Source organism: Cygnus atratus, chromosome 3 (assembly GCF_013377495.2).
Source record: "Cygnus atratus isolate AKBS03 ecotype Queensland, Australia chromosome 3, CAtr_DNAZoo_HiC_assembly, whole genome shotgun sequence".
NCBI classification, from domain to species: Eukaryota; Metazoa; Chordata; class Aves; order Anseriformes; family Anatidae; genus Cygnus; species Cygnus atratus.
Window position 1 is genome coordinate 68,051,783 of NC_066364.1, and position 15,538 is coordinate 68,067,320.

Below are 15,538 nucleotides of genomic sequence, written 5' to 3' on the forward strand. Positions count from 1 at the left end.
CTCTCCAGGCTTGTTGCTGTCCTGCTAAACTACTTGCTAGGGGTGAGTACATCCACAGCATGTCAGGACAAGGATGGAATACGTTGTTTATAGTCACCCTATATGTGGCCAAAATACAACATCAATTGTTTGTTTGAGCTAAACTAAAACTGCCCAAGGGTCATCTTTTTTTGCCAACATTTTTTCCTCTGTAAAGTTGGAGCAGTGCTTTAGCACTCCTTCCTAAATAAAATAACAATTTTTTTTTTCACTTGCTGAAATACTTAGTGAGGAGATGTTTCTTCCATTTCTCCGTTTTTGTACTCTCATTTCTAATTTTTCAGCTGTGAAAGGTTTATTTAGAAGTAAGAAATATACATACCAACACTTCTTCCAATCACCTTTAAAAGAAAAATGCTGTTGTGGAATGAACAAAGTAATTCGGGTAAAATATAAAAACCCCTACTCTGCCCATACAAAATAATAACCTGAAAAAGCTCGCATGTTCATGAATTCAATTATCCATACTATTTGGCTAACTCACATGGTTTTTCAGGACAAGCTCTATTAAAATCACTGAAAGGTGCATTGGCAACTCCTTAAAAAACTAAGTAAAACATACAGAAATCTACACCGAATGTATATTTCAGAAACACAGCAGTTTAAGTATAGCAATACTTTTCAAAGCAAATGCAAAACACTTTCAGGTCTGAAAGCATAGATGTTGGGGGAACAAGAAGGGGCAGAAGAACTAAGTGGTGTCTCTCCAAAATGAACTTCTTGATATATGACATTATCTCTGTGTTCATTATAAACAGTAATATTTACATAAATGCATGCATATATGCATATTCACACGTATATATGAATATATTCATTGCAGAGTGTAGCCTAAGTCTTCCACAAAATTTGTTCAAACTCAGAGAAGGAAGCAGCTGCTCTCCCAGAATAAAATAAATAAATAAATAAATAAACAAACAAATTTAAAAAAGAAAATGAAATTAATCAAAGCTTCCTGATCCACTCTAGACTGGGGAAAAAAAAAAGTGTCAGACGCTTCTTCAACATCTGAGCAGTTTGAACATTTCACTGCTCTGGCTATGTTTCTCCTATCTGCTCAAGGCAACGTGTGCAAACCTTCCTGCTGCTCACGTTTGTTGTAGAAGTGATGGAGCTGAGAGCTGCATGCTCTAGGGAGACCTCTAACTGGTCTCTGCCATCAGCAGGAGGAACAAGGAACTTTCCTGAAGGAATCATGGAACAGCACACAGATAAGGAGCTACTACACAGAGCAGGCAATGAAGTCTTGATCAGTAGTGTCATCAAGCTGAGAAGCTGCAGGGAGAATGCAGGGACAGTGAGGAGGCTAAAGCCTGGGGGAAAGAACAGAGAGCAAAACATGAAACAGATGGTGACAATGAGAAGACAATGAGCAAGAGGGAAAAAGTGGTGACAGCCAGCACAGAGTTCATCAAAGAAGGGAATAAGCATTAAGAGTTTCCTCCTGAACAAGCAGGCATCCGGTGTAACTGCAACCTTACGCTGAAAAGGAATAGTATGTAAACAAACAACAATGCCTGTGCACTACAACCTGCTACAGTGAAGCTGAATACGCCTTCTGGCCTAAACCAAGCCAGAATGTATACTACCAATGGGTCTTGACAGTAGTGTTCGCAGTTCAGCTGACCTAGAGTTAAATTCTTCCTTCACTACCCCGTTTCCAGGGGAAAGAATGCTACAAAGATGACTTTTCTTCAGGCAGACTTGTTCAGGTTTCTTCACTAAAATTTGCTATGTTACATTCTGCAGAACAAAAGGGCTTGCCAGCAGACATCATTGGGATGGAGGAGGACCATGCATCTTGATTAGACACTGCATCAGTTACCTTTCAAACTGATCCACAGGTTAAAACCAAAAAAAAAAACATTATACACACATAGGGGAGGTTTCTCCACCTCACAGACTGAAACATCTGGATCAACTAAAAGAACAAAGATGTTGGTTCAAATACACGCAGAACTGAAAATCAACTTTCCTGTCCTGGTTGCCAAGAAAAAGCGAAGAAAATTGCTGAAACCGAACCACCATGTTCTTTCATAACTATTTTATTTTAATTAATGACTCCCAGAACAGGCTAACATCCTCTGAAGTTAACAGGCAATGTGGAAAAATAACTTATTTTGCTATTTCAATTTAACAGCCATTCTAGGATGAAGAGAATAGCTCTGTTGTGAGGAATGGAAAAGAGAAGAAAGGATGGGGAAGTACGAGGAAAGAGAGGAAGAACAGGAGAAATGGAAGGAAAAGGAGCTGTCATCAAGAAGCAAATAATGTCATTGCTCTCATTTACGAAATGGGGCTAAGGTTCATAGCTTAAAGTTCATGAGTCTCAATGATTTTGCAAGAATCTATGAACTCTGACAATGCAGAACAGTGAATTCATTTTGCATTAGTTCTTCATTTCAGCCATAGCATTTTTTCATGTCCCCAGTGATGGCTTTTTTCAGGTTAGCAGCAGCAAATGTTTCATGAAAGGAAAGGGAACAGATCACAAAAATATTATCAGTCATTGTATCCACATGTATCCATTATTATAACCCTGATGGTATTGTAGAAATGATAATAAGAAAAAAATTGGTCTTAAGTCTGCATTCCTAATATTTCTTCATGCACGTATCACTCCAAAATTACAGACATCTTCTAGGATAGGCTTAATAAGACACTCAATGAATGAATGTCAAGAATAGTAATTTTGATAAGGTAAATCATTCTACAGAGACAAAAAATGTTGGGAAAGATGGAAAAGACAAAAAGGAGGGCTGGGGAGCAGAGATGGGGAGCAGAGAAGCCAAGAAAGGAAATTGCATGAGAGAGATGTGGGATGTGTAGACTAGGTAAGGAAATAATATAAAAAAGAAGAGTGAGTGATAAGAAAGTGAAAAGCAAGATGAAAGTGGCCATAAAAAAGCAACAGATACTAGGGCCGAGATCCAGAAAAGCTCTTATGTTCTTAACTCCAAGTATGTTATTAAATATATGAAGTACACCACAAATAAAGTTAATGATGTACTTAGCAAGACAGACAAATTTAATATATATATATATATATATATATATATATATATATCAAGGAAAAAAGAGTAACAAATCAAAGAGCAATAATATCTAAAGAAAGAAAAAAAAGGTCAGCAAAAGACTAAACACAGAATATGAGCCATCCTTGTCACAGGGTGCTTTCTTATGAGGAATATATGCTATCAGTATTAATGAATATTTGTATATACTACAAATCATACACAATAATTTCTCAAATTAAAAATTGCTGGATATAATATAGGGTTATCATTTGACAAAAGAAGCAGAGATAATTGTATAACAGAGAAGTTTACAATGATATAGATGCAACTGATAAGAGTTTGACTGTAATGAGGTACAAATATCATCAAGTCCAAACTAGTTACACATACATATCCTACGGATACATACTAGGATACACATACATATCCTTTCTTCTTTAAAAGTGAGTTTCACAGATATGAAAACAATCAGAACTATAATCAGTTGAGAGCAAGCATTTGCCTAGAAAGTATGAATGGCATGTGAAAACTTTTTAAGAATACTTTACTAGCTGTTGCAAAAGCTACAAATCAACAAAATAGCATGGCCCAAAAAAAAAAAAAAAAAAAGGAAAATTAAATTTGACTTAGTGAACAACACGTGAAAAATTATAAATTTAATAATAGTCTGGGGGCATCAAAACTTTAGATTCTCAAACCATACTTGCAATCTTACATATGTGCAGGGAATAGATTCATAAATTGAAAGCAGGTAAAAGACACTACTTCAGGAACTCTAGAAAATTATTGACTGAAACAAAGGGACAGAAAAAGAAGGCAGCAGTTCAGGCAATGAAGGCATTTTTCTAAAATATTAAGAGAGAAAAATGAATCCTAATATTGACATCAGACCATTTTTAGAATGAAAAGTTAGTATTCTCAGTAACAATGCACACACACGCACAAAAATTTACAGCAGCATTCAAGTAAATTGGTTATGGTTTGTGAAAAGTTACATCCTTGTAGCATGTTTGCTGCATCCTTTTGATATCCTTGTAACAACTCACAAGAACGTTAAGCAATGGTTACTGACATTACATTTTGTTAGCAAGTATGTCTGAAAAAAGTGCCAGAAGTCTTACAAGAGCTGGCCAATGACTTCTCTGAATCTTAACTATGATTTTCTACTAAATCAGAAACATTGTGGAAATCTAGGGGGGGGAAAAAGCTGAAATTACATTAGAATTTTTAAAAGAATAAACACGATTCCAAAGTAACTTATGCCCAATGTCTGATTATGCTTTTAAGGGAAATCAGGGTTTAAATTAAGAAGTAGAGACTAATATAATAATATCAACCAATAAGGTTATATGGTATTATGCATACAGCGATTCCTTTTAAACTACCTGAACAACTATTAATTCAAGATTAATAGTTGATGAAAGCAATAGCATTGTATGATGTACTTTTCCTACTGTAAGGCATTTGATAAAATAGCTAGACAATTTGATTAAGGTAAGAGTATGAAACAAAACAAATTGTCATATATTCAAAGTGTTAGATTACAAAAATGTAATTGTGAATAAAGAAACATCAACAAACAAGGATGTCCTACTGCGATTCAGAGGTTGTTTAACAGCTATACTCTTTCATATTTTCCTCAGTGTCATAAATGTAAGAATAATAGCATTGCTAATGAGATGTGCAGAAAAAAATGAAACATTTAGAAGAAATATGAATAAAAAATACTGCTTTTAATGACACAACCTGAATTGTTATATAACCTGCCTTAAGGTAAACAGCATAATTTCTGCTATAGCTAAATCCAAAAGCATATATCTAGGAGAAATACATATATATATATATATATATATATATATATATATATATATATGCGCAAGCCATTGCATAGTGCTCTGTCCCAAGGAGAAAAGACTGACAAAGATCTGGAGTACTAGTAGGCAGCTGAACATGAACTCCCAATATTACCCTGTGGACTCAAGGTTAGAGCGATCCACGTGTAATATAACGCAATAGGGAAAATGGAAGAGTAAAAAGAGTCATATTTGCCTCTATTTCTCACTGACACACAGCATTTACCAGGATACCACAGCATCTACCAGGATAGAAGGCCAGAAATAGACAGCACATTTTAACATTACAGATAATTACCCACTGGAAAACTACTCTGCTTGTCAGGACTGATCTAAAGCATTCTAACAATGAAGCAAAGAGTTTCTTTCCTAAAATATATATAAGTTCAGACAGAAAGTAATTCAGAAAGATCTTATAGGTTGTGCTACAGAGGAAGTCAGCCAAGATGGTCAGAATAGCTCTGTTCAGCAATGCAAGTTCTGCAAACAGGACTATGCACATACTGTGGGAATTAGGCAAATGTTACAGCAGTCAGAAGATGCATTCCCTGAGGTGCCTCTTATAAATCCCCACAGTATCACGATGTCAGGAACAATTAAAGCCAAGAGGAGAGCTGCATGTTTGGGACAGACTGCAACCCACAATGATGTGAAGACTGAGCAGTTCTGCTGCTCAGACCTTTCTAACCCAGGCTGAGGCTTTTCCAGCTCCTTCAGTTGGCTGCAAGTGCAAGAGGAAGTTGACTTCTTTTTACTTTGACTACACATTTCTCAAATATACAGAACCAAATACAGTAACTTGTTCACCACAGAAATCATAAAGATACTGTCAGATTGGGTGGTTTTCAGAAAAGAAAAGCATGTGCTAGCAACATATCAGCAATTAATAAAGTCACTAGGGCATATGTATCTGGCATATTTTAGAATGTAACATATTAAAAAGTAGATAGCACAGGGGATTCATGATACAGTACAACTTAGAAAGATTCATTTAGAATAAATAGCAAGAACCAAAATGTAGCTGTCAAAACAATCTACTTAGCAGAGGAAGCTATTCAACTGCAAAATACTATTTAAAAGGAAAAAGACAGGAAAACTCACTGGAGGTACTCTTACGCAGCTAGAAGGTTAAAACAAACCTGCACTGAGAGGGACATGAATGTGAGGTATCTGTATGTTTTTACTATTCCTGACTAAACTGTAGCTGATGACTGTCTATATGTTCCAAAAACCTCAGAGACAAATTAACTAACTCCCATATAATCAAGTAAATACCAAGTTTAGGAATGAATGGAAAATAAAACCTTTAGACTATTAATGAATGTTTCATGGTGCAGCTAAACACATAACCCACAAGATAAGCAGATATTAATTTGATAGTGCCTGGTATGTAGAATTTTTGCTAGCAAGGAACCAATTTGTAATAGCAATCATAAAGCTCTTAAATTAATCATGTACATAGGGGCAAGCAAAGCCAACAAATCCCCCAAAATACTGCTTGATTTCAAAAACAGTAATTGTGTAGAAATAAAGAAGTTGCTGTAAAGGAACTAGCAAATGGACATGTAGAAGAGCAAAGAGTTCATAGGTAGTACACAGAATATGCTGAGTGATGTGAAGCAAACTTGGAAAAGCAGCACACTTAATTACCAATGTGGGGAAATTATTTGAAGCAGTTCTTCAAAAAAATGAAATTGTTGACTTAATGAGGACAACAGAAGATAAAATAAAAACTGTGGCATACTAAATGTAAAAATACAATAAGACAAGCCAAAAAAGTTTGAGAAATAACTTGCAAGTGTTAAGGTGTTTTTTTTTTGTTTGTTTTGTTTTGTTTTGTTTGTTTGTTTGTTTCCAAGTACATCAAGATTAGGAAGCTTACCAGAGTATCTAGAGGTATGATGAGACATAAAGGTGTAAAAGGAGCACTGAGAGAAGATTAGGTTATGGCAGAAAAAGTAACTGAAATTTTTGCATCCATGCTCATAGCAAGGACCTGAAGAGGAATTCTCATAACAGAACCTTTCTTAGGCTGTTGAAGGATCTGTCTGAAAGTTAAAGTGTCAGTAAAAGAGGTTATAGAAAAATCAACAAAGAGAACAATAAGAAGTCACCAGGACCAGCTGGTGACTTTTAAGGGTAAAACTCTTAGTATTAAAGGACAGGAAAAAGACAAAATGGATTTCCAACTCTTAAAAGGATGTGGGAAAGAGGAGGAAGAAAGAGGTAAATTTAAGTTAGCTGAGATCAGGTGTCAAGACATTTCTTCTGGGTAATTTAACAGAAACTGCTACCAAGAACACAATTAGAGAATCCTTAAATACAATATCTGAATAAGAGTCATTGTGGAAAATTCTCTATAAGGATGTTGATTCTATAGTCAAATATAAAAATAAATTTATTTGGATTTCTTTAAGTAGTTCAGCAAATTCTGTCTCCAAGAGCTCTCAGAGAAATGGGCTAAAATAATTGCCTAAAAGGTAGGACACAAAACCAAATACAATCAGCCAGGTTTTTTTTCAGTGGAGGGAGATCTTGAGGGAATTATTTCTGTTAGTTCCTCTGCTGTTTAATATTTTCTTAAGGAGTGTATATTGATATAACTACTTATGCTGATGATACAAAGCGTAGTAAGGGTGAGGGCCAACTGCAATGAGTTGGAAAAGGATTTCATAATGTTAAATTATAAAATGGCAGCTGGAATTCAATAAAGATCTGAAGGTTGAAGAGTATATTAAACAAATGATGGTGAAGAATTTGGCTTACTTGACTAAAAAAAAAAAGGTGATAGGAAATCTGACCACCTTCTATAAAAGCAACATTAGGCATAAACACAAGAGGTGTCTAAGCCAGAGAAAGAAAGCTGGCACTGAAAACAAATTCAGTATGGAAATTACAAGACTCAGCTACCAGAGGGGCAAAGCTCTAGATCAGCTTGTCCATGAGAGGAAAAACAGCCTAACTGGGCCTTAAGATAAACGTGGATAAACACTGTGAACAAATTACACAATCTGGTTGCTATGACAGCTCAGTCAATCCAGAATTGTCTGGATTCAATAAGTGAAACTAAAGCAAAAACTTACCAGCACAGAGCAGATGCACAGTGACTTGTGTCTATGCAAAAGTAAGTCCTCATGCGTTATCTATGCTGAAATAAATTCCTGATTCTCTCTTGAGATTACGACCAGTGAGTTGCTGCGTGTGCAGGAAGCCTCGGGGTAGCTAACAGTAACTCAGTCATGTTATCTCATGTTGGAGGTAACTAACAGTACCTCGAGCCTTCTATCACCAGAGACATAATTAGATTTAAGGCATTTTCAAGGGGGAAATAATGTTCCACTTTTATCCAAAATGTCTGTTTTTCCTTTGGATCTTTCTATGACAGCAGATGTGGGTTTAAGTGTAGAAATAGGCAGGCTCATATGATGGTCAAGTCTTTTGCAAGCAGAATTATGACTTGCCAAAGTAGACCCAGAGCTGAGACAAATTAGTGACAGGTTAGTTAGCTAGCACAGAGAATGCTATTAGTTAATTAAAATAAGCTGTGTCCATGTTACCATCTTTCTTCACGGTAGTGAGGTTTTGAAGTGATTTCCCCAGTGCATTGGTTTGGTATGTGGAGCAGCTGGGGTGTGCATAACAGATTCCTTTTGGGTTAAACTAAACTGGAAGCTCTGCTCCAAAAGTGTCCCAAATGCACCCCAACCCCTCAGGGACCCATTAGGGTCTGGACCCAAGTGTGGTTGGTTGGATGGTTCTTACTTCCTCTTTCTCCAGTCAACCACCACAGGAACACATGAACTGTGCCTACACCAGGGAGGCAGTCCCAAGCTGTTACATGCCACTGGGGACATCTGGTCCTCACTGTCCCACCACGGTGCTGCCAGACATTCCCAGGGGCAGTCACTGATGACTGGAAACCTGCCAGGAAGGGCACGCCAGGAGAGCACGGTCCTACCCCAGCCCTGATACTCAAAGGGGAGGGCAGAAAGTGACCTGGCTAGGCCAACTAGGTTATTTTACAATTGGCAACAGGACAGGATGAAGGGTTGTATAACACCAGACAGATGATATTGGCTCACTTCATAACATATACACTTCCCAAGTATAAAAATTCTGCCTTGAGCATAATTAGTCATCTGATGTTCTGCCTAGCTTTTAATCATTTAAGTTACCAAAGATCAAATTTGCTTAATGGTTTGTCTTACTCGCCTCAATTTAATCCCCTTAGGGAAGAAAGATTAGTTACTTGTGCTTTTTCCTCATTTAAAAAAAAAAAAAATCATAACTGACTCACCACCTAATTCATAAAGTTTCTTCTTGAGTCTCTCTTGACTTAGCTTTCTCTAGCTTTTTCTGTTTTATTTTTAAAGACATTTTTACAAGCAGATCCTTCATGTTGCTAGGTTTCAAGAGAAAAGAAATAAAGGAAGAAAACAAATCAATATTTTTTTTAAAACGACAGCCCTTTGTCAGAAGTCCAAAAGGAAGTATAAAGTAATATTCTTCTATTACTTATGTACCAACCTTCCTGATGCATTTTTTCCTAATTTCACTTTTTTGTTCTATACAAAATTGTGTCAGCAAGCAACAGCAAATCCTTTAAGAAGACTAACCAAGAAAATAAGGTGCTAATGAAATAATTATGAACTCATGTGTCATATAATTACAAAATTTCATTTAAGTGGTGCCCTTGTTGTCCTCTTGTGTTTATACATTTGTGTGTATGCATGCAAGCTTATGTGTGTCCAGTGAACTGGCATAACACAGAAACATCACTGAAATGCAAAGATATAGCAATATATGCAACAGATTAGGACAAGAAGCAAAACCACCTGAAATGCATCCAGTTTAAACTACAGAAAGAATTTAGGTTGACAAAACAGAGTAATCAGACTGACTGGGACAGAAATATTATTGCTTTTTACTCTTGTGAAATGTGCCATCAGCTCTCTAATGACCATGTGAAATCAACGCTTCAGGGTAAATTTCACCTCCAAAAGTATCCAGGCAAGATATCAATGTGGACAGAAAAAGGGCTCTTCTGACACAGCCAGAGGTAAAATACAAGTAGAAATTGAATGATTTCTTTGGATGATGAGGATACAGCTTGGCACCAGTTGTGAACATATTTGAATACTGGGCAGCAGCACAGTCTGAGATTTATAGTATTTTGGAAGGAATGAGTAGGTTGCTGATTTATAGCAACGGAGTAAGATGAGCCCACAAATATCATTTCTGTCCATTACCTCAAACTTGGTGATGTTAATAGAATGAGACCCACGTATGAAATATTTCCTACTTTTTCACTGTAAAATCAAACCTTAGTGATCTTATTTGTAAAGCCACATTCAGTTTTTTATACCACCACCTGAAGAAGATACAAGCCAAAACTGTAAGCAGTTACATGGGAGTTACACGAGCTTTCAGAAAACAAAACAAAACCAAAAAAAAAAATCCAAACAAGATCCTAATTCTGTGTTGATTTGGATTTCAAATCAAGGGCTTAAAAAAAATGCCAAAATACAAGCCCAAACAATTCTGGCCTCGCAATATTTATGTTTAGCTGCCATAGTGGATATAAAGACTGAAGCAAACAGTTAAGACACAATATTGATAGATCTAACCTGTTACGGTTTATGCAGAAAACACTGCTATGCTATTGAGAGCCAAAAACATCATGAATGAAAGCTATCTAGAACAGAATAGACACAGCACTAGTAGTTGTATATAGAAATCTAAATGGACTTTTAGAAAATAAAGTATACGAAACATTATCCGCATAGTCTCCAGACTTACTTCTCCATGGATTATTCTTTTCTATTCAATATTTTAGGATAATCCAATACAAGATAAATGACATTTTTATTATCTGTAGGAATTTGCATAAATATAATTAGTAAAATCTGCACATTAATAAAAATAGAGAAAAATCCCACAAAAATGTTATTTAAAAAATAAAAATATTATCTTCCATTCAAAAATTACCCAAGTTTTTATCATTTAGACTATAGCATGTACTTAACTGGGGAACTGATAAGAGTCCATCATTTTAGCCATTAATCTACCTTCTGCAGTAAGTGATAGTAACAACAGAAACTATTGGGAAAAAAATAGTAACAGAGTTGACCCAAATTATAGGCCTAGGAAATTGAAATTAATTAAACTTAGAATCCTATATGAAAAAGATATTTTTTTTTCAAATCAAAGAGATCTGCAAATTCCCAAAGTTATACTATGCAAATGCTAATCACCAAATAAAACAAAAGAAAAATATATTTTGTGAAGCTAGTAAATTGTTTATTATCATGTAATTATTTGAAAATCTTTTCCTCCTCCTTTATCTTCTTTCTCAGACTAGTTACTATCGTGAACTGAATGTTGCCAGAATGAGCTTTTACAGATATTTGCTCCTTGGAATGTGGGGTGGGTTTTTTTTGTTTGGTTGGTTTGGTTTGTTGTTGTTATTGTTGTTTTCTCAAAATTAACAACACATCTTACTTTACTCTTGCAGAATTAAAATGCTCATATCCACCTACAAAAAACTTTGTACAAATTTCTTTCATTTTCATTTGCAGTGTTGCCGTCAAAAAGGGAAGAAAAAAAGTTTAATAATTTGGTGAGAAAATATGTATTCATATTTTAAACTGTTCCTTCTTGAGGAAAAATACTGTGTTTAAATTCCAGTTATGCTATTGAGCTAGAAAAAGAAATGGCCCTCTGAGTCACTCAGTGCAGTCCTTACTACCAAGCCTTCACCCCAAGTAGCCAGCTCACTGTGCTCCTTACAAACAGGGACCTGTCTTAGCCTACCCCTCCCTTGGAGGCTGAACCCTTCTACATTTCCAGCTCCACTCTGAATTTATTCACAGTAACACCCATTTGGTTTTGTGTCAGCAATAACTTTCAGGGCAAATATTTACGTTTCATGAAGATAAATAGTATTAAACAAAATCACCTACTTCTTTATGGCAGAAAAATTAAAAATCACTTTCCCTAAACACAAGTAAAGTTACTAACTTTGGGTATTTTTATTTAAAATTGATATCCATATGTTAGTGTGAGGTGTATTAAATGAACTCTGTATACTTTAATGTTGGCAAGTACATTTTATACTTACATATGTATATATACATACTTTTTTTAGATTTTTTTTGTACCTCTTTTCACTGTTCTTCTACTTCCATTATTGCCAAACCATGTCATGTTTCCTTGTACCATGCACAAGACCTGTAGACTACAACTCCTCACATAGTGTATGGGACTGGAGCTTAAATTTTTCTGTAGCCTCTGAGAGCCTGCATGATAATTGTTTCTTCACATCCTTCCGCACATCTAGGCATTACCTTTGAAAGCTTCTAGTGATCCTGCAGTAAGATTCAAATACGGTAGCAAGATATCCACAGGAAGTGCTCATTGGCTCTGTCCCTTCACTTTCTACTTTTGCTTTTCCCACAGTACTTTCATTAATTTTACTCTTAATTTTCTCATTCTCTTTCTGTCAGTGTCTCTCCCCGTGCCAGCCTGTGGTGCCTGAGGACACAGTGCAAAGAAGGAATGGGACAAGAAACGGCTGCCAGAAGTAAGTCTGAATAGCCATGAGGACAAGGTGAAAAGGAACCCTGTTCACTGTCAGTACCTGCTTCCCTATACGTGACATTTCAGATGACTTGCATGAGAAGGTGCCAACAAGACATATACAGCTATCACTCCAAATGAATGACTGACTGCTGGCTGAACCAAGACAGCAAAATGACAAGGTCTAAAATATGGGTGTCATTTTAAGATTGCAATCCACACTCGACTTCTGATCTCCCCTAAAATCAACAGTGTTATTTTTCAAGGAATCATAGAATTGCTGTGGTTGGGAGAGACTTTGGAGTCCCCCTCATCTGACACAGCACCCTGCTCAGGGCAGGGTCACCTGCAGCAGGTTGTTCAGGGCCACGTCCAGGTGGGTTCTGATGTCTCCCAGGATGGAGACTCCACAACCACTGGGCAACCTGTGCCAGTGTTTGACTGCCCTTGCAGTAAAAACAACGTGTTTTCTTGATGTTTTCTGATGTTTCTTTCAAGAAACAAAAACAGTTGGGCATGAATGAAGGTAGTAAATAAACCAGTAGGGGAAAAAGAAAAAAGTGAAAATGGATCCTCTAATTTAATTATTTGAATTTTACCACTTGTAATTTCTCTGGTCACAACAGAAATTAGCATATCTTTCATGCTGGGAACTCATGCTCACAAGCCTTAGTGCTAAACTGTGGGAAGCATCGTGAAGTCCCGCTGTGAGGTGAAGTCTCAAAATTCCAGTTAAGTGCACGTTGTCATTGTACAAAGTCTTGAAACAAAGGCAAATAGATGAAACTGAATCAGAACTTGTTTTATCATCTAATATACAAATTCACTTTTTAAAAAAGCAGTATAGACACTCTCCTTTCCTGCCTATGTAATGCTTTATCAACAACCCAACAATTTAAACTTCTAAACAAAAAAGGCAGTAGATTAGCTCCTAAATTTCATCCAACATGCATAACAAAGGTGGCTTTTTCTAATAAGCTTCTCAGACAAGTATTTACACATGGATGCTGTTGTGCCTCTGACACTTCAGGACAAGGAGTGTTTATATTGCAGCAAACCAGAACATAATTTGGAACATACAATTTTCCTTCATCTCTTGTGATGAGGGGAGGAGCTGCACTGATAAGTTAACATGCCTCACCTATCCTTCTTGTACTTCAGCGTAAACATTAAGTAAATTTTTTCTGTAACCAATTGATTTTTAGGAGGAAAAAAAATAAGAAAAAGATTTCAAATAGATATCTAATGCATTGTCATTAGGGTATAGATGAGTAACACAGAGAAAATAAAGAAATGTGTGATAATGGTCTCTGCACCTGCAAAGGATACAATACAGGTTCCAAGCCAGAGGCCATGATGGGAAATCATGAGATCCCAACTTATTTCAACAGGTCTTTTCCACAAACATTTATTCTTAAATTAAAAAAAAAAAAAAAAAGTAAATTAGACAAAAACTCTACTTACTAGTAATTACCAGGTAAACTTTACCTATAAAGTTTAGACACTGTATTAAAAAAAAAAAGAAAGACAACACTAACTGTAACAGGAACAACCTCTGAAATAAAAAGCATATGACAAATCTCAATGAACACAATTTAAATATCATACAGGATAATTATGGCTCAGCATCGGCTGAGATCAAAATACAGTATTTCACTTCATTCATAAACTCCCCAGAAAATGATACAATGCCTTGTGTACCTGACTGCCCTTTAATTGAATTAAATCCTTTCACTAAGTACCAGCCAACTGGCCAAGACGTGACCGTGTGATTTCAGATCATTTTGTTTACTATTTTCCTTCCACCAAAATAATCAATTGTGGCTGGCGAGGGCGAATCACTTCATTCTTTCAGAACTGCAGATTGGGATTTTTGACCCTACCTAAAGCACACATTAAATAAAATACTACTACACTTGCAATATTCCCTATTCAACTTAAAATGAACTCTAGGCAGCGCTTGGAATGCATTTCTTTTGTTTTATGTTGCTTTTTTAGGCTTCTCAACTACATTGCAGGATACAGGAAAAAAAGGAACATAGTAAGAAAAAGTAACGTTAGGCAAAGAGGAAAAAAAAGTCAAAACCAAAAAAAAACAACTTCTAAGCATTTTCATAGACATCACTAGGTGTGCCCCGCAAAGTTTTGGGTAAAAGCAGCATTTAAAAGTGGGTGTGAGCGACAGAAACTGGCAGAAGCTAGGAGTTTTTGTCACTTACATTTATCCCAGAAGGTTGTTGCCATTACTTCGGCAGCGCTCTCACTGGCTGGGAGGATCACGTGACATGAGGAACTAAAATAGAAAAGTCTCAGTAGCGAGGAAACTGAACCAGAAGCACATTTGCAAGAAAACACGTATCACGAGCATAATAACACCCCCTTAGCAGTGAAAGGTGATAAATTTAGAAGGAAACCTATCCTGTATTCAAAACAAACTGCCTTGCACAGTGCAGCCTGGCATCAGTCCCCAGTTCGACATAAGGGAAGTGTTTTCTGCTATAAATCTCAGTCCATGTCTATACGTAGCTAAACCTGGTAACTGCTCTAATAAATCTCAACAAATTATCAAACCCTAAAAGAAAATCTGATCTATTAAATTTAAAAATAAACTTCCAGTGCTGGAACATTTTCGTCTTCAGGCTGAGGTTTTTACAGTTGTTTGTGTCTACAAGAGAAGCAATTTTTTTAAAAGCACATGCTCTTAAGGTAATTGGGAGAGCTGTAAACATGTTGGAAGATTGCTTTCGATTCTTTTATAAGTAATATGGTCGCAGAGCTATAAACTACTAAAGCATGGACCATAAACCTGCAAATTCTAAATAAAGAGAAGGCTTGAGTAATCCAAGACAAAGGCTGCACAGATGAATTAGTGACCAAATGCAGGTTCTATACAATGATATAATATTATCTGATTTCAAGGTTGCTTTTTAATCGTCACCATCAGAATAGCAGCTCTTTCCATTTCATAAAGCTCTAGAAAAAAGTTCCAGCACAACCTGTTTGGATTACAGGAAATACATATTACCTTTTGCACAGTTAAGTTTTTCACCA

At 36.2% G+C, this 15,538-nt stretch overlaps 1 protein-coding gene across 1 annotated transcript in view; it reads right to left on the bottom strand.

Moving 5' to 3' along the window:
- The window catches only part of ESR1 (estrogen receptor 1), a 168,259-nt gene extending 153,502 nt beyond the window's left edge, over nt 1-14,757 (bottom strand). Inside the window, exon 1 of the mRNA XM_035538970.2 lies at nt 14,707-14,757. Within this exon, the coding sequence (XP_035394863.2) occupies nt 14,707-14,731 (25 nt within the window). The 5' untranslated portion in view covers nt 14,732-14,757. The remainder of the gene's footprint in view (nt 1-14,706) is intronic.
- Between the last annotated feature and the right edge of the window lie 781 nt (nt 14,758-15,538).